At 42.5% G+C, this 24,533-nt stretch overlaps 1 protein-coding gene across 3 annotated transcripts in view; it reads left to right on the top strand.

Moving 5' to 3' along the window:
* Nucleotides 1-21,339, top strand: part of slc4a2a (solute carrier family 4 member 2a) — a 38,358-nt gene extending 17,019 nt beyond the window's left edge. The window contains exons 7-24 of one of the 3 annotated variants that reach the window (XM_083781020.1): nucleotides 2,631-2,811; nucleotides 4,255-4,396; nucleotides 4,767-4,890; nucleotides 5,671-5,752; nucleotides 6,445-6,629; nucleotides 8,250-8,436; nucleotides 9,223-9,322; nucleotides 9,861-9,976; nucleotides 11,453-11,601; nucleotides 12,496-12,690; nucleotides 13,577-13,683; nucleotides 14,826-14,952; nucleotides 15,748-15,837; nucleotides 17,380-17,546; nucleotides 17,979-18,220; nucleotides 18,756-18,925; nucleotides 19,607-19,780; nucleotides 20,692-21,339. In XM_083781020.1, the coding sequence (XP_083637146.1) occupies nucleotides 2,631-2,811; nucleotides 4,255-4,396; nucleotides 4,767-4,890; nucleotides 5,671-5,752; nucleotides 6,445-6,629; nucleotides 8,250-8,436; nucleotides 9,223-9,322; nucleotides 9,861-9,976; nucleotides 11,453-11,601; nucleotides 12,496-12,690; nucleotides 13,577-13,683; nucleotides 14,826-14,952; nucleotides 15,748-15,837; nucleotides 17,380-17,546; nucleotides 17,979-18,220; nucleotides 18,756-18,925; nucleotides 19,607-19,780; nucleotides 20,692-20,772 (2,619 nt within the window). In that variant the 3' untranslated portion in view covers nucleotides 20,773-21,339. Of the gene's footprint in view, nucleotides 1-2,630; nucleotides 2,812-4,254; nucleotides 4,397-4,766; nucleotides 4,894-5,667; nucleotides 5,753-6,444; nucleotides 6,630-8,249; nucleotides 8,437-9,222; nucleotides 9,323-9,860; nucleotides 9,977-11,452; nucleotides 11,602-12,495; nucleotides 12,691-13,576; nucleotides 13,684-14,825; nucleotides 14,953-15,747; nucleotides 15,838-17,379; nucleotides 17,547-17,978; nucleotides 18,221-18,755; nucleotides 18,926-19,606; nucleotides 19,781-20,691 lie in introns of all 3 variants that reach the window. The other 2 variants (XM_083781019.1, XM_083781018.1) reach the window with 2 other exon arrangements.
* Nucleotides 21,340-24,533: the final 3,194 nt, after the last annotated feature.

Below are 24,533 nucleotides of genomic sequence, written 5' to 3'. Positions count from 1 at the left end.
GTAACAAAAAGACCTGCATGACACAGAAAGACAGACAGACCGACGGACGGACGGACTGACGGACGGACGGACGGACGGACGGGTGGAGGAGACACTTGATCCACATTCTCTTCTTCCGTTGTCTTGAGACTGACAGCTCTGAATTAGATTAGAGAGAGAGAGAGAGAGATAGGGGGGGAGAGAGAGAGAGCTAGAGTAGAGGCCTATATATATGTCGGGTACCTGTGTGTGTCAGAATGGTTGTCTGTGCGTGTCTGTAGTACGTTATGGTTGTTGTGTAGATGTGTGTTTCTTTAGTGTTCGAATCACGTAGTGTGTGTGTGTGTGTGTGTGTGTGTTAGAATGTTGGTCTTGGACCTGGGGGGCCATTTGGCCCAAACCAGACAGGTAGGAATGGTTTACTGGTTTCCAATATAATCTGGTTTGAACTTTTAGGACGGCCTATGCAACGGAAGGGTTTGATTCCCGCCGCCTAACTGCTCCTCCTCTCTGCACAAGTCTGACCATCTGAGTAGCAGTGTTGATTTTGACAGACAATTCTGATTTTCACATTTTAGTCATCTGAAAAGTTTTAGTCGACTAAATATAAGATTTTAGTCAACTAAATGTACAGTTGATTTTGTTGACAATAATATATATATATTTTGGCAGGCCTTGATGTGGATTGATGGGCAGGCCGGTGGATTGTGCAGTCCAGGTAGGGAATTGCCCCAGGTGAAGGAGTTTAAGTATCTTGGGGTCTTGTTCACGAGTGAGGGGAGGACGGAGAAGGAGATCAGCCGGAGAATCGGAGTGGCAGGGTCGGGATTGCAGTCGTTGTACCGCACTGTTGTAACGAAAAGAGAGTTGAGCCAGAAGGCAAAGCTCTCTGTCTACCGAGCAATCTTCGTTCCTACTCTCACCTATGGTCATGAAGTGTGGGTCATGACCGAAATAATAAGGTTGCGAATACAAGCGGCCGAAATGAGTTTTTTCTGACGGGTGGCTGGCATCTTAGAGATAGGGTGAGAAGTTCAGTCACGCGGGAGAGACGCGGAGTAGAGCCGCTGCTCCTTCACCTGGAAAGGAGCCAGCTTAGGTGGTTCGGGCATCTGGTTAGGATGCCTCTCGAGCGTCTCCCTAGGGAGGACCAAGGCGCAGGGATTACATCGACTCACTGGCCTTGGAACATCTCGGGATCCCCCAGGAGGAAGTCACTAATGTTGCTCTGGAGAGGGAAGTCTGGAGCTCTCTGGTGGAGCTATTGCCCCCGCGACCCGACTACGGATAAGCGGTTGAAGATGGATGGATGGATGGCAGGCCTTGATGGCTTCGTAATGGCCGATTTTACACTTGGTTGCATGCTGAAAATAGCTGATCTACAAGCTTTTAGATCAGACACCCGAGCGCAACCAAACATAAAATAACTTCTACTGGATCTCTTCTCCACTATAGTCCCTCCCTAACATTTTAGTCTAGTTCGCAACGCCACGCATTGTGATTAGGGTTGTCCCGATCTGATCACGTGATTGGAAATCGGGTGCCATCACATCATTTTCAAATGATCGGAATCGGATCAGGATCAGGACATTTCTATAATAACAATATTCGGGTTTCGGGAAATCTATCAGCAGATATTCAAAATCAAATGATCGGAATCGGATCGGGAGCAAAGAAATGTGATTGGGACATCCCTAATTGTAATATTATTGACAATGTGGCCAATGTTTCTCCCGTTTTTATAGTGTAGTTTACTTTTGATGCAGTAATGGTCTTTCTTTTAATTTCTTTCTTTATCTTTTGAGGTATTAAAAAGTTCTTAAAGGTCCTTAAATTGTCACTGTCACCTGGGGACGGTGTAGGGGACCACTGAGGGTCACGACCCACAGGTTGAGAACAACAGATTTAGTAATTCAACTGGTTCAATTCAATGGCCCAAACCACACCAATGGGTCGCCTCGCCATGCAACTCCTCGCAAACCGTTTGGTTGCGAGGAGTTGCATGGCGACCCATTGGTGTGGTTTGGGATTAAAGCTATGACAGAAAATGTTCCTCGACTACCTTTTTTCACTGGCGAAAACTAAATAGAAACAAAAAAAACTGAGCTACTGATGACTAAAACTAAGGCTAAAATATATTGACAATTTCGTCAACAAATAAAAACTAGCCGGGAGGGACTGGTGGAGAAGAGATTCAGTAGAACTAAAATACAAGTCATTTTATACTTGGTTTCACTATGTGAAAATAGCAGGTCTACACACGTCACAGCGCATTGCATTGTGAGCTTACAGATCGGCTATTTTCAGCATGCAGCCAAGCGTAAAATCTGTCATGAGGACGCCATCAAGGCCCGCCAAAATACATTTAGTCGATTAGTCTAACTTAAACTAGACTTAAACTTAAACTAAAACCTTTCAGATGACTAAAATATGACTAAATCTAAATGACACTTTATTCAAAAGACTAAACTAAATCTAAATGTGCATTGTCAAAATTAACAGTACTGCAGTGACATTGCTGTGTGCTGTGTGTGCTGTGTGTGTGTGTGTGTGTGTGTGTGTGTGTGTGTGTGTGTGTGTGTGTGTGTGTGTGTGTGTGTGTGTGTGTGTGTGTGCCTGCGTGCCTGCGTGCCTGCGTTCCTGCGTGTCAGGTGCTTGTAGAGTTGAAGGAGCTAGTGATGGAGCACCAAGAGGCGCAGTGGAGAGCAAGCTTCAGATGGATGAAGTTTGACGAGGAGGAGGAGAATGAAGATACCAACGCCTGGAGGAGACCGCCCATCTCCTCGTTGACCTTCAGGAGCCTGCTGGAGCTACGGCACAACATCACACACGGTACCACGACACATCCCCACCCCATGGAGACATTCATTACACAACATCACACACAGTACCACGACACATCCCCACCCTGGAGACATTCATTACACAACATCACACACGGTACCACGACACATCCCCACCCCATGGAGACATTCATTACACAACATCACACACGGTACCACAACACATCCCCACCCCATGGAGACATTCATTACACAACATCACACACGGTACCACAACACATCCCCACCCCATGGAGACATTCATTACACAACATCTCACACGGTACCACGACACATCCCCACCCCATGGAGACTTTCATTACACAACATCACACACAGTACCACGACACATCCCCACCCCATGGAGACATTCATTACACAACATCACACACGGTACCACGACACATCCCCACCCCATGGAGACATTCATTACACAACATCACACACAGTACCACAACACATCCCCACCCCATGGAGACATTCATTACACAACATCACACACGGTACCACGACACATCCCCACCCCATGGAGACATTCATTACACAACATCACACACAGTACCACGACACATCCCCACCCCATGGAGACATTCATTACACAACATCACACACGGTACCACGACACATCCCCACCCCATGGAGACATTCATTACACAACATCACACACGGTACCACGACACATCCCCACCCCATGGAGACATTCATTACAGGACAATAATATCTCTGCTGTCTGGAAGAAACCACCTAACTCCAAAATGTTATTTTTTCAGAAAAAGAAAAAAAAAACATATATATTAAACAATGCAATACTGCCTCATCAAAGTTGATATTGTGATTTATATATTGTCAAGAGGTGGAGCTGGTGGAGTTAGCTGCAGACTGAGGGTCCAATGGAGTTAATAGGTTTAGTCTGAAGCACTTTTTAATACTTTTCATTGGTTCAATTTTTTTTAACCAACACACAGATGTAAAGGGTTTTCAAGAGCACTGATTTATGAAAAGAAAAAAATGATGTGCAATGCATGCAGAATGTAAACATGTATTCCACCAGAATCACTTTTCTAGCTGTCAGCTGTCCTCACACGGCCCAGTGGGCCCACCTTGAACAGCAGTCAATCTACCATATTGTTGCTGCTTTACACACTTTTTTTTTGGACATAATTTATTACATTCGGATTAGATAATAACAAGAAATGTCCATATCCCCTGATTGGGCACGTGCCCAATGTGCCCATATGGTCGATCCGGGTCATCCGACCCTGGTACTACAGCTTATTATTTTTATAGTATATTTTGATAGTATATTATCCTAGTTTACTGAGGCACTACATTGTCTCACCCTGCATTTGATGTGTGTTTAGTAGGCTATACCCGGCTTAATGTATGTCACTCTCAGAGCGACATACATACGCTCTGGATAAGTCTTCTAAATGCCTACATTGTATGTGTGTAGGTGCAGTTCTGTTTGATGTCCAGCAGAGGTCTCTGGCGGGCATTGCTCAGCAGGTGGTGGAGCACATGCTGACCTCAGGTCACATCACACCTGAAGACTCACAGCTTCTACTGACCACACTGTTACTGAAGCACACAGACAGGTACCTGTCTGTCTGTCTGTCTGTCTGTCTGTCTGTCTGTCTGTCTTTCTTTCCTGATATGTCTGCTGCTGAGACAAAGGTCTGTATGTCTCTCACATGCTCTACTGCCTGTGACTGTCTCTCCTACACTGTCTCCCTCTCACCTGTCCTAATGTCAGTCTCTCACCCATTCTTGATAAAAAGAGATAAATACATGGACGTTTATTCTTTATAATTCTCCTCTCCTCTCCTCTCCTCTCCTCTCCTCTCCTCTCCTCTCCTCTCCTCTCCTCTCCTCTCCTCTCCTCTCCTCTCCTCTCCTCTCCTCTCCTCTCCTCTCCTCTCCTCTCCTCTCCTCTCCTCTCCTCTCCTCTAAACATTCCTATTTCAGCATACATATCCCAGCATCCTCTCTGATGCTCGCCCCCCACCACAACAACCATACAACCGGCCAATCACATGCATCACTCAGGAATGGGGGAGGGACCAACGGGATAGACACGTCACCATGTGAGGTGGTGAGACATCTCCGCATGCACACATGCACGCACACATGCACGCACGTACACACACACACACACACACACACACACACACACACACACACACACACAATATTGTGTTCACATTTAACAAGACATACGTGTCCATAAATAATACAGTATGCACATGCTTGGAAATCTCAACATTATGTTTCAGTCTCAGTACATGAGTTCGTAGATCTGCTATTTTCAGAACGCAACACTTTAGTGCAACCAAATGACTTGTCTTTTACAGAGACTTCTAAAAGTAATAGTTAGTGGACATTAGTGAGACTTCGTGAACACAAAACAGATTTATTGGACCTTATTACAGAAACTTCCAGATATAAAGACTGTTAATTTACATAATTATGTACCCAAGCTATCAAACGGCATCCTTACGATATCCTTAAGTAGGCTATACTTCAACACCTTGGTAAGGATTTCCTGCATGTGCACACTGTGGTGGAATGTAGCTATCATCTCACTTTTCTACTGTCCTCATCAACAACATCTATCTGACAAGGCGTCATTTTCATTATTGTACATGTTTCAACATGGTATTTGAACACAATAGTGCTACGCACAGGGTTTTAACATTGTGTGTGTGTGTGTGTGTGTGTGTGTGTGTGTGTGTGTGTGTGTGTGTGTGTGTGTGTGTGTGTGTGTGTGTGTGTGTGTGTGTGTGTGTGTGTGTGTGTGTGTGTGTGTGTGTGTGTGTGTGTGTGTGTGTGTGTGTGTGTGTGTGTGTGTGTGTGTGCGTGCGTGCAGAAGGCGCCAGCAGGTCTTCATCATTCCAGATCCAAACAGGAGCTGCAGATTCCACACGACGCAGAAGCCACCGTTGTTCTAGTGGGTATGCACGCCTTCATCATCATCATCATCATCAGGGTTTAAGTGGTTCACATCAACAAAGCATGTCTCCAGTGCATATCGTTGATGTCGGCTGGAAACCTCATAGCTCCCTATTTCAACGTTTTATGTTTATTTTATTTTATTAGTGTCCTAATTTATCATATATTTATTACATACATATATTCCACATTTTTACAAATCTTTTGAAAGTAAAACTGAAAGTATTTTGAAGAGCTTGACTAACTATATTGGATCAACCAACAGTGACTATAGGCAAAGCAGAGTCCATTAATCCAGTTCATAACATCATAACAGACTCCAGTACATATTTCCGTTTATATTAACATCATAACAATATTAACAATACATTAATGTGTGTGCACTGTGCGTTACTAGTTACTTTACTTATTATTACAAAACATAGGCCTACATTAACCACTTCAGCCCTATATACTGTACGTACATTTGAAAATAGCTGATCTACAAGCTCACAATGCGTCGCATCTGCTATTTTCAAAATATATTTTTTAATATGTTTGAATCCTTGAAATGGGACATTCTGCCTATAATGAGTACTTTTACTTTTGGTAATTTCACGACTTTTAACGGAGTAGTTCTCCATTGCAGTATTGATACTTCTACTTAAGTAAAATAATTGACAACTTTTTTCACCCCTGCATGTTTCATGTGAAGGCAGCGTTGGCTTCTTGGAGCAGCCGTCAATGGCGTTCGTTCGGCTTCAGGAAGCTGTTGTTCTGGACTCGGTTCTGGAGCTTCCTGTTCCTGTGCGTTTCATCTTCCTGCTGCTGGGCCCGCCCACCTCCAACACGGACTTCCATGAGGTTGGACGAACCATCTCCACTCTCATGTCAGACAAGGTGACTAGATCACTACTGAAACTAATGAGTCAAGTTATAGTCTAAAGACAATTAAGATGAGTAGATTACAATACACATGCTCTACGAGTCTACGGCATGTGGATTGTATGGCGGCTGCCATTTTTGTTTCCAATATGGCAGAGGCACAGCACACTGCCACTCAAAGTGACTACTGGCAAATTACAGCCCGGCTTTTCCGGGACTTCGTTCAGAATCTAGGGTGTGCTCTATACTGAGCGCCTTCTGGTCGTTTGTGTATTCGAACGCACCCTCAATTCTGAAAAGTCCCGGAAAAGACACACTGCAATTGGCCAGTAGTCACTTTGAGTGGCACTGTGCCGTGCCTCCGCCATATTGGAGTTCAATACGGCGGCTTCCATAAGATTACATGTCGCTCCAATGAACTGCAGCGGCGAGGTTTCTTATATCCATGACTGAAACTAGTGAGTGAAGTCAGTATCTAAAGACAAGATGAGTAGATCACTGAAACTAGTGAGTGAAGTTATAGTCTAAATACCAGGTCAGCAGGTCACTGCAAATATTGAGTGAAGTTACGGTAGAGACAAGATGAGTACATCACTGTAACTAGTTAGTGAAGTTAAGGTCCTAACAGACTTGCAGACTCTGCAATTTCCCCCCCAAAAAACACACTGCAAGGACCGCTTGTGTCTAAAGATAATATGAGGAAATCACTGCAAATAGTGTGTTAAGTTATAGCGTAAAGACCAGGTGGGGAAAGAAATCACTAGTTAGTGAAGTAGTGTCTAAATACTAATCACTGCAACTGGTGAGTGATTGTATTCCGGGCCGGCTTGGATCAGTGGAACTAACAAAGTACTGTATACTTTACTGGGAATCGCTGGTGTAGTAGCCTCGGGTACCGCAGGTGTTTTGGAAATCTGGTCTAGAAGTGGGAGTGAACCTTGTATTTCTCTAACCAATAACAGTGCAGAAAGCGCTGTGTTCTACCGGGGAGGGGAGGATCAAGACGAGACACATGCAAAAGTTCACTAGCAGACCGTCAGTGATTGGCTGCTCTTTATATATTGTTATATATCACTACATAATAATATTATATAATTGACCTAAATGGCATTATATCTATGCCTTGTAGATCGGCTATTTTCAGTATCAGAAATTACTTTAAACAAGTGGGAGACTTTAGTTAAACTTGCAACGTGACGCATTACTTTACCTGGGTTACATCTTCTGATAGTTGTACTTGAATGTTGACATGAGAAAAATAATCCTGTTTGTGTGTTTCATTAGTGCGAAGTCGCGAACGTGACAAAATAAGACAGCTTGTTGTGACACATCAGATCATGAACGCACGTGAAAAGATGCCAAGGACTCAACAGTGATGCCACTGCTTATGCAACACGGAAGTAGCAAGGACTTGAAGCTTTTTATAAACTCTGGGTTAGATAACTCCGGAGGGGGTAACTATAATGCCGTTACTGAATGGTAAAAGGTAACTACGTACGTTATTAGTTACCACACAAGTAGTTGCGTTACAGTAACGTGTTAAAGTAACGTGTTCCTTTGTAAGGCTTTAGTCCCAACACTGTCCATCTGTCCTGCATAGTGGCATCACTGTCCCTCTGTCCGTCCGTGCTGCAGAACTTCCACGCGGCAGCGTACCTGGCTGACCAGCGCCAGGACCTCCTGACTGCCGTCAACCGTTTCCTTGATGCCAGCTTGGTGCTTCCTCCCTCCGAGGTGGGCGGAGCCTGTATGTCTCCACTGAGGAGAGACGAGCGCAACGGCAAAGAGACGCCCCGGGAGTCCAAGAGCTTCCTGGATGAAGGTTCTTCCTGATCACATGACTACTAACAACCTATTACACAGCTTGGTTGAATTACAATGACAATCTAGGCATTTAGCAGACGCTCCTATTTAGAGCGACTTAGTAATAAGCACACATAGAATGCAGAGACAGCGTAGTGGCTCAAGAGACTAAGTACCAGGTAAACCACAAACCTAGCATATATTTAAACAACATGCTATCTTAAATTACAATTGCAATCAGTACATTGAAACTATAAGGTACCTGGTAAACAAAGAACTATCCAAAAACATTGTTTGATTTTGATTGGTCAATCATGGCATTCTGTCTGTTATATCTGGATAAGAACAGATCAATCAATCAATCAATCAATCAATCCGTGGTGCGTGGTTTTTGCTAACAGTACACAAAATTGAATGTTTTTGAAGACATTTGAGTTGCAAAATAGACAATGCAGTAACAGAATATTGATTCGATCACCTGGCATAATCTAATGGAATTAGTTTTGCATAAAGCAAAGGGAATTTTAGAATATATTTGTCTTATATAGGATGTCTATAGGATGAGTCGTGAACAAGACCCTGTGATACCTAAACTCCTTCACCTGGTGCAAAGTCTCATTCCCTACTTGGACTGCACACTCCATCGGTTCCCTTGTTGTTACATTTTGTGTCAATGTATTAATTTCTTTATGACATAGCCGCATACTAAATGGGATAATTAACGGTCGGTCATTGTTGAGAAACAGACCCTGATGAGGTATCCCATGCCTATCTCCCTCTGCCGTGCATGTTCTTCCACTTCCAGAGCTGTTTGTTGCGTCCAAGCCCCCCAGCGGTGGTGGTGAAGACCCCCTGCAGAGGTCTGGGCGTGTGTTCGGAGGTCTGGTGAAAGACGTGGTCCGCAGGTACACTCACTTACAATTCAGTATGCGTTATGTCAAATCACATAACATAACGTAACAATAATATAACATAATTCAGTATGCGTTATGTCAAATCACATAACATGCTATTACTTTACGCCAATGGTCGTCAAAGTGGGGTCCAGGGACTCTCTGGGTTTGGTTTGGTGTACAAATGGATCTGAACGGATGGAAATCCATTTTTGTTCCACATGTACAGTATGAGTATGAGTATGAGTTAAAGGGGGGTCATTGGAATTACAAATAATATTCTGTACACTTGATGAGACCCAAGACTAAGAATATTTGGAATATTTTGTTGTTGTTGGAGATACGATTTTGTCCACAATTCCATGCTATATTTATGAATGTATACCATAAGAGAGATAACAGGCACATGTTGATCAGATTTACAATAATTCTACAGTATCTAATGTGTATACTTCTTGCAAATTAAGTATGCAGATGTTTAACAATAATGTAACGCTCTCAAGAGTTAAAGAGATCTATAAGGGTCCATTATTGAGTATTTTCCCCACAGGTACCCTCAGTACCTCAGTGACATCACAGATGCTCTGAACCCTCAGTGCTTGGCAGCCGTCATCTTCATCTACTTTGCTGCTCTGTCACCAGCCATCACCTTCGGAGGACTACTGGGTCAGGATTACACATTACTATATATTACAGGGATATTCAACTGGCGGCCCGCGGGCCAAATGCGGCCGATATGGACCTTTCTTATGGCCCCTGGAACAATTTAACAATTAAAGAAAAGAAAATGTGTGTGTGTGTGTGTGTGTGTGTGTGTGTGTGTGTGTGTGTGTGTGTGTGTGTGTGTGTGTGTGTGTGTGTGTGTGTGTGTGTGTGTTTGTGTGTACGTGCGCGTGTGCGCGTGCGTGTGCGCGTGTGTGTCCAGCTGAGCTGATGTTCGTTGGCGTTAAAACATTTATAAAAATAAATAAAATCAAGAAGCAGTGAAAATAGCCGATCTACAAGCTCACAATGCTGTGCAAAGTGACACGCTGTGAGCTTATATAGATCTGTTATTTTCAGTAGTTTCCCTTTTGGGCCTCGTGCTAAAAAGTTTGGGAACCACTATTCTATTCTATTCTATTCTATTCTATTCTATTCTATGTAAAGTCACACTTAAATATATCTTTTTCTTTCAAGACCTTTTCTGGTCCATATGGTTCCAGAATTTGGCATTATGACTAATTGACATTTTTTTTGTATAATTTTGATAAACATTTTACTATAAGCTTACAACGTGCCGCTATTTTCACTATTCAATTAGGCTACTATTATTATTATTTTAAATAATAAGTAAAAGCCCTTAGTCATACGACATAAGATGCCATGCAAAATTAGCCTGGCATGTGCAGACTAATATCACTGTGTAAATATTAGTCTGGAACTTTGGTGTGGAAGATTGATTTCCAAATGGCGGTTACAAACACATTCCAACGTCACAGCAAAAAAGTCTAATTTTGAATAGTGGGCCTTGATTGGTCACAACTCTGGGGTGAGAGAAATGTAATTCAGGGAGAGCCAGACCAATCTCCCCATGCAGGGTTTTTATTTTTACTGTGGCAGATTCATCTGGTTTCCAGGCTAGCGCAAAATAGGGCCCTCAGAGTCAAATTCACCCTAGTACACTAACACTTAATTTTGTCACACCAACCCCAATTGCAGGTATATTTTACCCAATATATTATATTCCATAACATTTTTTTTGTTTGTTTTTTTACAAAAATATAACAAGCATATTTTGTTATTGTTGGATATTGTTATTATATATATTGTTATTATTGGATAAGAGTATCTCCACAATTCCATCAATGCTGTATTGATATGGTAGATAAATAACGTTGATCAAAGTTTAAATTCTTCTATATTCTCTAATTGTATAAACGTTTTAATTAAGTAATGCAGATGTTTAAAATAATTGAACTCTTCTCCATCTTCTCCTGGAACCCTCTCAATACCACTGGTTGAAAACCACTGTTCTATAGGGTTAAGACACAGTGTAGCCATACTGAGTTCCAGGTCAGAGATAGAAATCATATCACATGTAATCTGATACATTACTTACTTTATATTGACATATCATACCTGGTGTTTTGTCCAACATAGGAGAGAAGACAGACGGATTGATTGGCGTGTCGGAGCTGATTGTTGCCACGTCCATCCAAGGCCTGGTGTTTTCAGTGTTTGGAGCTCAGCCTTTGCTTATTGTAGGATTCTCTGGTCCGCTACTGGTGTTTGAAGAGGCTTATTACTCTGTAAGATTGCATTACTTTATTATATTACATTAATAATAATAATAATAATATATACTTTATTTGTATAGCACCTTTCATGACATCAAATGCAGCCTGAAGTGCTTTACAAGAGATTAACAATAGAAGGAAAAAAATAGAGTACCAATACCTACATGTACAAAAGGTACAGTAGGCTACTGGGTTTGGTGATGCTCTATATTGTCTTAATCAACTTTGTGTTCATGTATGTGCTAAAAGAGTGACTTTGAGAGCCATTACAGTACAATGTAAGTCAATGAGGAGCATTTTGAATGATTAATTTCTAATTAATGGAGCAATTATTTTTGAATTCTTGTCCACATTTGGAGTTACATCATGGCAACTACACAACCCAAACCTCTACCAAACCTCTAAGCTATCTATGGTCGTTGCCTGTCTTATATGTAATGGGAGCTTGTTCCAGGACATTGGCCCATAAAGCAGAAAGCTGCTTCGTCATGTTTTTCTTTTTTCACGTTATGCAGAATGTTCCCTTTCTAGGGGTCATCAATATGTCCGTACACAGACAAATATGTCCCCGTGGCAAAACATGGCCTTGTCCGTGGCATCTTTTTTTACATAACATTATAATGTTCTCATTTTGATCATAAGACCCAACTGAGTGTCAGTCTCAGTGTCAGGTTTTCTTCAGAATATGTATAAGACTGATTTACTATGACACTATGGCACATTAGGAGTCCACTAGGACAGTGTGGTGGTTCTATTTTCAAGGAACCCAACTCTGAGAGTATGTGCTAAAAGAGTGACTTTGAGAGCCATTTCAGCGTACAATGTAAGTCAATGAGGAGCATATTTTGAATTATCAATTTCTAATCAATGGAGCAATTCTTTATGATTTGTCTGTCGTTGGTGTAGTTCTGCAAGGCCAACGGCATGGACTACCTGACGGGCCGCGCGTGGATCGGCATCTGGCTGATCGTCATCGTCATAGCGACCGTGGCGCTGGAGGGGAGCTTCCTGGTGCGCTTCGTCTCGCGCTTCACGCAGGAGATCTTCTCCTTCCTCATCTCCCTCATCTTCATCTACGAGACCTTCGCCAAGCTCGTCAAGGTGAGCTTGTAGTTCGGCTAGGCTACTTAAACGTTTGTTTTCTAATTTATGATTTTCTTTCATTTCTTCATGAAATTACTGAAAACAAATAATTATATTTGGGTTTTTTTAATGTTTTGAAATAGTCATAATTAAAAACATAATGCAGGACAAACATTTAATAAAGGGATCGACACATAAAAATGTGTCTGCAACCCACATATGGGTCCCGACCCAGTGTTTGGGAAACAGTGCTCTATAACAATCTATCAGAATATTTAGGCTTCACTCACACCTAGGCCTGACTCACACCTTTCGATCTAGCATACAACATTGATGCATGCTAGATGTATACAAAGGGTGTGATACATCTTGCCCCAATGCATTTCCAATGGAAGTCACATGGTTTGACACAACATTTGTGTTGTACGGCTTTCGGCTGTGTTTCGACTGCCCCCCTCCCCCTCATACAACACAAATGTTGTGTCAAACCATGTGACTCCCATTGGAAATGCATTGTGAGCTTGCATCAGTTATACATCTCATACAACAAGCATGCATCAATCTTTTGCGAAGGTGTGAGTCAGGCCCTAGACACACGCATGCAAGACACACTTGTGTCCTGTGTCTTCTGTGTGTCATGGCCGACTCAATGCATTTCCAATGGGAGTCACATGGTTTGAAGACACAAACTTGTTGCATGTGGGAGGGCAGAAGACAGCCATGCAACAAGGTTGTGTCATGAAACCATGTGACTCCCATTGGAAATGCATTGACACACAGAAGACACAGGACACAAGTGTGTCTTAGGTGTGAGTGAGGCCTTAGAGTTATTTAAGACTTATTTTAATCAAAAGAAAATCACTTGCGTCTAATATTAAATCGAATGCCTTAAATGCCTCTTCAGATATTCCAGGAGAATCCTCTGCAGAGCTGTTACCCGGGCGACGGTTACCCCGGGAACGACAGCGTGTCATGGACGGGGTGGAACTCCAGTAACACCAGTGTTCCCGGGTAGGTCTGTCACAGTCAGTGGTGTGAAGAAAACATGTACATATTTACTGTACTTAAGTACTGTACTTAAGTTTTGAGGTACCTTTTACTATTTCCAATTTTCTATAGGCTACTTTTACTTCTACTCCACTACATCTCAAAGGGGAAAAAAATACTTTTACTCCACTACAATTACCTGAAAACTTTAGTTACTATTTATTAGTTGCTTTGTCGATTTTGATTATTATTACAAAACATACAATAAACACTTCCGGCCCTACAGTATCTACATGCTCACAATGCATCAAATTGCGACACATTGTGAGCTTGCAGATCTGCTATTTTCAAAATATTTGTACACATTTGAAAACTTGTGAAATGGGACATTCTGCATAATGAGTATACTTTCTACTTTTTGTACTTTAAGTACAAGTACCTTTGTATTTTTACTCAAGTACATTTTTAATTATGGAGTTTTACTTACTGTAGTATTGATATACTTTTACTTGAGTAAACAATGTGAGTACTTATTACATAATCGCTTTAATGGCAATTATGTTTGTTTTACATCATTGCTTCTCAAATCTTTATTAATTTCAAGGACCCCCATAATAACTCAAAGAGTGTGTTTGGTTCCATGTTTTCACTAGAGTTACAGACCGAGACCCGTACGGCTCCATTTGGTTCCATTTGTACACTCTCAGACTTACAGACCCGTAAGGGTCCATTTGGTCCCATTTGTACAATCTCAGAGTTACAGACCCGTAAGGGTCCATTTGGTCCCATGTACTCTCGGAGTTACAGACCCGTAAGGGTCCATTTGGTCCCATTTGTACAATCTCAGAGTTACAGATCCGTAAGGGTCCATTTGGTCCCATTTGTATACAATCTCAGAGTTTCCATGTTGAATAATGTTCATATAATTTAGAATATTTTCAGAAAATTGCGCAAATAGCTTGCACATCGACTATTTCTATTACATTTTATTGAACAGTGAACACATACAGTATACAGTCATTAAATGTGTCATTTCTTTCTTTTAACATTAATAGCTGCCCTGTTAAACTTTTATTTGACACAATTAAATCGTTGATCACATTTATTTGTGTGACAATTTATTGTCAAGTAAAATTAATTAAATAATGTGGTGATGATGGTGACAGGACGGTTGCTGGGAAGGTGTCTGGACAGCCCAACATCGCTCTGCTGTCCTTGGTTCTCATGTCCGGAACCTACTTCATCGCGTTCTACCTGCGCATGTTCAAAAACAGCCCCTTCTTCCCGGGAAAGGTGTGTACTGTATGTGGGAGACATATAACAATAGGCAGTATAGATAATATCAGATCTTTGGTTTAAAAATAAAAAAATAAATAAACGAGATTTAGATTTTTAATCAATTTTCTGTTCTTTAAAAAAAGAATTCTTCCTCTATGCCGGACAGAGTTTCAAAATTATGGTTGTTGATCCATATGGTTTTACGCACGCATGCATGCACGCACGCACGAGCACACACACACACACACACACACACACACACACACACACAGGCGGCGGTGGCTCAGGGGTAGAGTGGCTGGATGGTAACCGCAAGGTTGCCAGTTCAAAACCGCGCTCCCCCAGAGTTGGTGTCGAAGTGTCCTTGAGCAAGACAACCCCCTAATTGCTCCTGATGTGCTGGTTGGTGCCTTGCATGGAAGCGCCTTTGATAAAGGCTCTATATAAATGCACCATTTACCATTTTATTTACCATTTACTGAATTTTCTTGACTCTGATTTGTATTTTGACATGATTTATGTCTTTAACTTAAAGTCCAAATAAAGTGTGTGTATGTTAAGGCATCAACCATCAAAGGTTTATAGTCGATTAGTCGGCGGTAAAATATGATATTTTTACCGTTTTGCTAGTCGAAAAATCAAATTTAATGTTAATGCCCTAGTGTGTGTGTGTGTGTGTGTGTGTGTGTGTGTGTGTGTGTGTGTGTGCGTGTGCGTGTGCGTGTGCGTGTGCGTGTGCGTGTGCGTGTGCGTGTGCGTGTGCGTGTGCGTGTGCGTGTGCGTGTGCGTGTGCACGCATGCGTGTTACAGCTCCGTAGGATTATCGGAGATTTCGGGGTTCCTATCTCTATTCTCATTATGGTGTTGATCGACAGCAGCATCAAAGACACTGAAACTCAGGTGAGAATAGAGTTATTTGCGGCTCATGGGGTGGCAGTGGCTCAGCCGGATGGGAACCGTGAGGTGTCCAGTTCGATCCCGGTCTCCCCCAGAGTTAGTGTCAAAGTGTCCTTGAGAAAGACGCTGAACCCCTAGGCCTAATTGCTCCCGATGAGCAGGTTGGTGCCTTGCATGGTTTCCTCCGCCATCGGTGTATGAATGGGGTCAATGTAATATACACAATCGCTTACAAAGCGCTATATACTGTAAATGCACCATTTACCATTTACCATTCGCTGTGGTGTGAATAGAGCTCTTCACCACAGTGCTCTGCACTTAGGTGAGACTAGAGGGCTGTCATTTGGAACTCCCTCAAGGAACCATGAGGGTCGCCGGACGCCATTTTGAGAGCCACTGGTCCCTAGGGACAGCCTCACCAGCCCACATACAGAATACTCAAAACAACAGGTTTTGGGGAGAGTTATTACATTATTATTCTGAATAATTTAGAGTTTGTGTTTTGGGGGCTTTGACACGGAGACCAACTCCTGGCTGAGCACGCCTCCTGCACAGCTTCTTCCAGAGGGACGCTGCATGGCGTCATTCAGCCTTTGCCTACAATGGAGAGCTGTACATATTTGGCGGCATCAACTTGAACCAGAACTTCAACAATCTGTGGAAGTTCAACCCAGAGACCTTCCGTTGGAAGAAGGTCGAGCCCAAGGGGAAAAGCCTGAATTGGAAGTCTCACCTGATGTCGTGCAGGAGAGCAGACTGCTCCAGATCGTGCTGAATAACTACTAGCTTGCCTAACGTCTTCAGACTAGGATTCAGGTCTAAGATGTACAGATCGCCGTGTAAGAAGAGGACAATACAATCTATTTGCCATTGACAATGAATGGAGAAATTATGTCAGAATTCCGCTAAATATGACGTAAATTAAACATCAAAACATTAAACGCCATTGACATTGAAGGGAAAATGTACGTCTTATGTAAACGAGCAAATCAGCCAACCAATCACAGGCAACAGGCATTCTGATTGCCAGGATGAGATGAATCATGATGATGTATGATGATAAGAGCTGATAATTCCACTGAATATGACGTAAATTAAACATCAAAACATTAAACGCCATTGACATTGAAGGGAAAACTTACGTCATATGTAAACGAGCAAATCGGCAAACAAATCACCTGTGGGTGGGAGCGCTTGGCCAATATGGGACCACCTTATGTACCTTATGTAGCAATGTCAAATGTCCACTAACATAAATTGATGTACGATGACAAGAGTGCCCCTCATTTCACACAGGTGTGATTTTTTTTACTCTCAATACCATAATGCTCTGATACAATGGGTTAAATTTCCAACAGACCTTTGCTGCGCGCGACATTCCTCCAGAGTGTGGCTCCACTGTACTATACTATCACTGTACTATACTAACTCCTGTCCAGACTCCACTGTACTATACTATCCAATAAAGGCAGAAAAGGCCCCCAAAGCATCACGAAAATAAAACACTAAAATACTAAAATAATAATTGTGTGTGTGTGTGTGCAGAAACTGGACGTGCCCAGTGGCTTCTCGGTGTCCAGCCCAGACAAGCGTGGCTGGGTGATTTCTCTGCTGGGGGCGGACGGACAGTTTCCTGTGTGGATGATGGCTGCCAGCGTCCTGCCCGCCATTCTGGTCTTCATCCTGCTCTTCATGGAGTCGCAGATTACAGCGTATGACGCACACACGCACGCACACCCAACATGCAGGCACACACACACACACACACACACACACACACACACACACACACACACACACACACACACACACACACACACACACATAGTACACACATAGTACACGCACACACATTATGTACGCGCTGGTATGCTAACTCAAAATGTGGGTTTGGTGTGCGACACTGGTAGGCAGTGTGAATCAGGTATAACTAATCATAAATCCTAAACCTAACCTCTAAATAAATCCTAACCCCTAAACCTAACCTCAATGTCTAATCCTAATCCCAACATAACCTAGACTAAGAAAGCCCCCTATCTTGCCCCAGTGTCTCAAAGAATGTATCCATGTCTGTCTGTCTGTCTGTCTGTCTGTCTGTCTGTCTGTCTGTCTGTCTGTCTGTCTGTCTGTCTGTCTGTCTGCAGGCTGATCTGTAGTAAGAGTGAGCGGATGCTGGTGAAGGGGACGGGCTTCCATCTGGACTTGTTGATCATCGTGATAGTGGGCGGGGTCTCTGCGCTGTTCGGGTTGCCATGGCTGTCGGCGGCCACTGTGCGCTCCGTCACGCACACCAACGCTCTGACGGTCATGACCAAGGGCGACAAGCCGCGCATCCAGGAAGTGAAGGAACAGAGGGTCACCAACTTCCTGGTGGCTCTGCTAGTCGGTAATGCACTTTATTGTACTGCACCGTTTAATGGAGCTAATGTTAATTTTGTTGATTTAAAACCATGGTCGGTTGACTTTTTTATCACTGACGAAAACAAAATAAAAACTAAGCTATGGTGACTAAAACTATGACTTAATATACCTTGGGCACGATTCATCAAGCAATTTACTGTTTGAGTGTACCGATATTTCGGACCATTACCCCGTTCATTCATCATTATCTTTTTACCGTGACTTTGAGCGTATACTGCGCCCATTTTCACGTCAAGTCCAAGTTATTCTTGTGTAGGTCTGTCTATAGTGGTCATAATCATTGTTATTATTGTGTAGGTCTGTATAGTGGTCATAATCACTGTTATTCTTGTGTAGGTCTGTCTATAGTGGTCATAATCATTGTTATTCTTGTGTAGGTCTGTCTATAGTGGTCATAATCATTGTTATTCTTGTGTAGGTCTGTCTATAGTGGTCATAATCATTGTTATTCTTGTGTAGGTCTGTCTATAGTGGTCATAATCATTGTTATTATTGTGTAGGTCTGTCTATAGTGGTGGGTGACCTGTTGCGTCAGATTCCTCTGGCCGTGCTGTTTGGCATCTTTCTCTACATGGGGGTCATGTCTCTAAACGGAATCCAACTGACTGACAGACTGCTGCTGCTGCTGATGCCCCCCAAATACCACCCCGATCTCACCTACATACGCAAGGTAAAATACCCCCAAATACTAGAGATGTCCCAATACTGTATCGCCATATCGGAAAAGTATCGGTATCGGCCCTTATTTGTCATATCGGGTCATATCGGTATTGGCGAATATGCCAGTCTAACTTCCAATCCGACACAGGGGTAAGGGGTTGACAGTTGACACTATGGCAGGTAAATAAAGTGTTGGGGCATGTGGAGTTATAAAACACAGTATAAACACAACATTTACATAGCTAGATAGCTATAAACACAACACGAGATCACAACACAGGTATCGGTATTCTGTATCGGTATCAGCTAACACAGATATTGTGGTATCGGAATCGGATCGGGAACGAAAAAAGTCGGGACATCCCTACCAAATACCACCCTGATCTCACCTATATATGCAAGGTAAAATACACCTAAATACCACCCTGATCTCACCTATACCTATACGCAAGGTAAAACATCCCCCAAATACTACTCCGATCTCATCTATATTAGGCTACTTACTTGTAGCGTGTGTGTGTGTGTGTGTGTGTGTGTGTGTGTGTGTGTGTGTGTGTGTGTGTGTGTGTGTGTGTGTGTGTGTGTGTGTGTGTGTGTGTGTGTGTGTGTGTGTGTGTGTGTGTGTGTGTGTGTGTGTGTGTGTGTGTGTGTGTGTGTGTGTGTGTGTGTGTGTGTGTGTGTGTGTGTTTAGGTGAGGACCCTGAGGATGCACCTGTGGACCATCATCCAGATGGTGTGCCTGGGGGTGCTGTGGGCGGTCATGTCCAGCTCTGCCGCTCTGGCCTTCCCCTTCATCCTGCTGCTCACCATCCCCGTCAAGATGCTCATCCTACCCCGCGTCTTCACCAGGACTGAGATGCAGTGTGTATGTACTATAAACTAATGGGCGGACAGCCCTGCCCCCACTATTCATTTCAATGGAAGTTGCTCAGTGGCGTGTCAAGGATCCGGAAGAATGCTCTACTTCCGTATTTTCTTCCGACACCAACATTTGGTGTCCAAAATGCGGAAGTACAGTACTAACTCGCCTGAATGCGCCTGAATCAATTCATGAACAAGCACTCTGTGTTAAACCCCAGCTGTGCGGTCTTTAGCTCGTGCTACATGCACGAGCAAAACCGCCCACCTGCAGTGCCAGCTTTGGCCAGTAGGGCTTCAACGTTTCCCTGCCGCTCTGGGGGCTTGGTATGTACACACACTGGTGTTGATTTTGACATCAACATTTGATTTAGTTTTAGTCATGGTCTTTTGAATGAAATTCCATTTAGTTTTAGTCATTTGAAATGTTTTAGTGTTTTGGCTGCGTTTTGGCTGGCCGTGATGGCGCCAAAACGGAAATATCGCACCTGAGTGCACTAGCCTATTAGTTTGCATTGCACAGTGTGCTCAGTGAGCTATTTCTGAACGCTGGAAATAATCGATCTACAAGATCACAACACGCTACGATGCGTGGTGAGCTTGTAGATCGGCTATTTTTAGAACATCGCAACTAAACATAAAATGACTCGTCTTTTAGTTCTACTGGATCTCTTCTCCAGTCCCTCCCTAACATTTTAGTCTAGTTTTTATTTGTCGACAACAAAAATTGTTAATATATTTAGTCTTAATAGTTTTAGTTGTCATATCATATAGCTTTGTTTTTATTTTGTTTTCCTCAGTGAAACAAAGTAGTTGTGAGTGCATCGCATTCATTCACAAAATGTGTGTGTGTGTGTGTGTGTGTGTGTGTGTGTGTGTGTGTGTGTGTGTGTGTGTGTGTGTGTGTGTGTGTTACAGTTGGATGCGGATGACGCAGAACCCAAACTGGACGAGGACGACGGGCACGACGAATACTCTGAGAGACACATGCCTGTTTGATCCTGCCCCCTTTGTTCCCATTGGTTCATTCAGCCTGCCAGACACATGCCTATAGATTGCCTACAATAAGGGATTCCCAAACTGTGGTGCGTGCGCCGTGCACCCCCTGTGGTGTGCGAGCGCCTTCTAGGGGGTGCGCGACATGAAAAGGCTAATGAACATACAGTATTATGCCAATATATGGCAAGTATTTGCAGATTATATGCCATATTCAGATTCAAATAGGTGCATATATGTGGATATGCACGTATGGGATATGACATAATATAGCTTATGCGACATATATGCAGACGGCCAATTTCAAATAATACTGTATGTCACATATGATAAACATGTATGTTGCATAAAAATGTAGGGCCTCTACAGTAGGCCTACATGACCCCCACTCCAGATTTGTTCCCATTGGTTCATCCAGCCGGATACTGCTAACCAATGGAGAGTCCAGGCTTTCCAGACTGTCCAACTGTATTCAGTTTGCTTATATCTTTTAGTAATACAGCATATACTCATATACTGAGAATATATTATGACATAGTATATACATTTAGTATATAGACCAGTGGTTCTCGAACATTTTCATGCAACGACCCCCACATACACTTTTTCAAGAATTATTTTCTTGAAGATCTACAAGCTCACATGTCACATCATGTCAAATGTGTAAGCTTGTAGATCTGCTATTTTCAAATATCCGATAAAGTTCTACTAATGCTGCATGGGGGCCCCCTGGAACGCCTGGCAGGGGGTCCCCGGAACCACACCACTGACATATAGAATATACTATATATACTCAGAGAATATGGATAGGCTATACTAAACGAGCAGGAGGCAGAATGATTATCATTTGTTGTTCATGGAGAAGCTGTTTCTTAAAATGTCGGTGGGGGGTTTATTTCATGATTATTATTATGATGATAATGAGAAATGTACACATTCCTGTTTGTCTGTCTGTCCTGCCGTTGTGCAGAAGCAGATTCTGATTCTGTCGGGTCTTTACCAGGGGTAAAGACCCGACAAATGTGTCCCTGGCAAAGACTTGGCCGTGTCCGAGGTAAAGTGTACATTTTCTGTTTTACACACCATATTGTTCTTGTACCCAATTACTGAATGCCAGTCTCCAGGTTTTCTTCAGAAAATGTATGACACTGATTTACTAGACACTATGACATATTAGGAGTCCAACTAGTACTAGTCATGGTTCTCAATGTTTTATTTGCAAGAACCACCATAACTCATCACCACCTGTTATGGTCATTTATGGTCTCTTTATATGTTGCTGGCAATATTATTGTCCGTGGCAAAAAATGCGTTTTGACAAAAATGCCCACCACCACAAGCCAGCATGATGACCTAAAGCTGGTCTTTACTATCTCTGTTAGCAGGCTAAGTAGTTAAGTTCAACTGGAGGACAAGTGCTCCCTCTAGAGGAAGGAATCAACACTGACAACTGCCTTAAACTCAAAGCATGCCTAGTCTTTATAAACGTTAGCAGTCTTTATCGTTCTTGTAATTCATGAGACACATTTCTCTCTCTGTCTCAAAACAAACATAAACTAAAAGAAATCCTCTGACATTACTTTTGATAAAGTGCCTTTTTCAGACAGTTGTGTGGTCTTGGTGTCCCCACAAGTAACACTCATGTCTGTTGTATTCCCTCCATCTATTAATAAAACATATATTATTCTCTGATGACCATATTGTCTGCAATTCATTGAGGTCATTTCTGTTTTGGAGGTAGTCTGAAAACCCACCTCTTCAGACTCCATCTTAGCCCATAGCACTTGCCTTAGCCTCGACGGCATACAGGCGTATGCATAGGCTCAATTCATGTAGCACCTTATATAGCACTATAGTGTATACGCATAGTTTAATTATATAGATATTCCACTGTTAGGATCTTAGCATACGTATGATTCATGATGACTATTTTTATATATTTGACAGACGTATTACCATGTTTTTTGTTCTTGCTTACTGTAAATCGCTCTGGATTAAGAGCGTCTGCCTAAATTGTAAATTGGGAGGTATAGTCCAACATTTTGAACGTGTCGCACAAAATCATATCCGTGCTTTCAGCTGTGTGTTCTAAACCAGTCCACCAAACCTCTTCATTGAGGTAGCAGATCTACAAGCTCACACAACACATCGCAGCACAACAACATTGCTCCTATAAAGTGTCTTTTACTTTAAAACACAGAAATGTGCACATGGTACAAACGGGTGACGTTTCGGCCACACATGGCCTTCAACATAGAGTCCTCCTTTACCCTCTAAACTTTAGAGTCTAAAGTCTAAACCAGTGGTTTTCAACCCTTTTCATATTAAGGCCCATTATTATATCCACCAGGCCGAAGGCATGGGGAGAGAGTATGTTTTGCACTCCGTCCGTGTGTGTGTCCGTCCGTCCGTTACCAGCTAATCTCCGGCACTGTTAACCGGTCTATGCCAAACTTTGCACACACACTCCCTGGATGCCAACATGAACCTCTGCCCCCAAATTTTCCAGAACGGCCTGTTATAGTGCCACCAGGAGGCCGACTTTTGAAAAACACATTTTTTTATATTACTTCCTCCAGATTCTGTCCAAAAATCCCTCAAATCGTTACACAATATGTCTATAGTCATGTGTTCAAGACAGATCTGTCCGATATTTAATATTCCATCCTGATTGGTTAACATTGGCTAATTTGCAGGATTGGCCCTTTTGAAACAAAAAGCCTCAAATCATGAACACAGCGTGCAATTTACGTGAAATCTTTCACAGATGTTCCTACTAGGCTGAGGAATATATCCCACCCTTTTCACATTGGCCTATTATAGTGCCACCAACAGGCGGATTTTTGCAAAACACATTTTTGGAACAAAATGCCTCAAATCATCCAATTGCCATCCAAGGCATAAGAAGAAATGGCACCCTTTTCACATTGGCTTATTATAGTGCCACCAGGAGGCCACAACCTGACCTGCCCTGGTGGAGACCTGTGCCCCAAGGGGCAAAATAAGATGTACACGTGTCCATGCTGTATTGATATTGGTACCATATAGGAGATAACAGGCAAACGTTGATCAAAATAACAATTCTTCTGCATTCTCTAATCGTGTAGACTAATGCAGATCAATAATTTAACATTAACAGTGTAACATTTTCATTGTTTCATTGTACACTTCAAGAGTTAAAGATGTAGCCTATAAGGGTCCATTTGGTTACCATTGACCAACTCTCCATCCTTTAGCTGGAGACCACCTGAAAACCGCTCAAGGACCACTGGTGGTCCCCAGGCTACTGGTTGAGAACCACTGCTCTAAGAAGGTAATCCAGTGAGAATGTATAAGAAATAATATTGATCATAGGATTATCTCCCCACTAAAAGCCTATAATAAGGTCTATAGCGCCTATAGTATCATTGTTAGTTTGCTCAGTAACAGGTCTCCCTGTCTCTCCATCTTAATAATCAGAAAACACATTGTTCAGGTAGGTATTGTCGATCTCGTCCCATCTGCCATTTATCAGTAAATGTTTGTTTGTTTGTTAGCACTTTCAATTTCACTTGACAATTTCACTTGACAGTCATGACTTTTGAGTGCTCTCTCCTCATTGGTTGGCAATACATTGAAAATGTATTTTCTGTTCACTAAAAGGTAGGGTAGCCTAAGTGATTTTCTTTGGTTAAAATAAGGGTTAAAAAGCTCTATATTGCGATAGTATAGTAGGCTACTCATTGCTAGTGTTTGTTTAACACTAGCATGACTGAAATTAAATT

This window comes from Protomyctophum parallelum (genome assembly GCF_964188405.1).
Source record: "Protomyctophum parallelum genome assembly, chromosome: 14".
In the NCBI taxonomy this organism is placed as follows: Eukaryota; Metazoa; Chordata; class Actinopteri; order Myctophiformes; family Myctophidae; genus Protomyctophum; species Protomyctophum parallelum.
The sequence above is the reverse complement of the archived record's forward strand: the minus strand, read 5'-3'. Positions and strand labels throughout refer to the sequence as shown.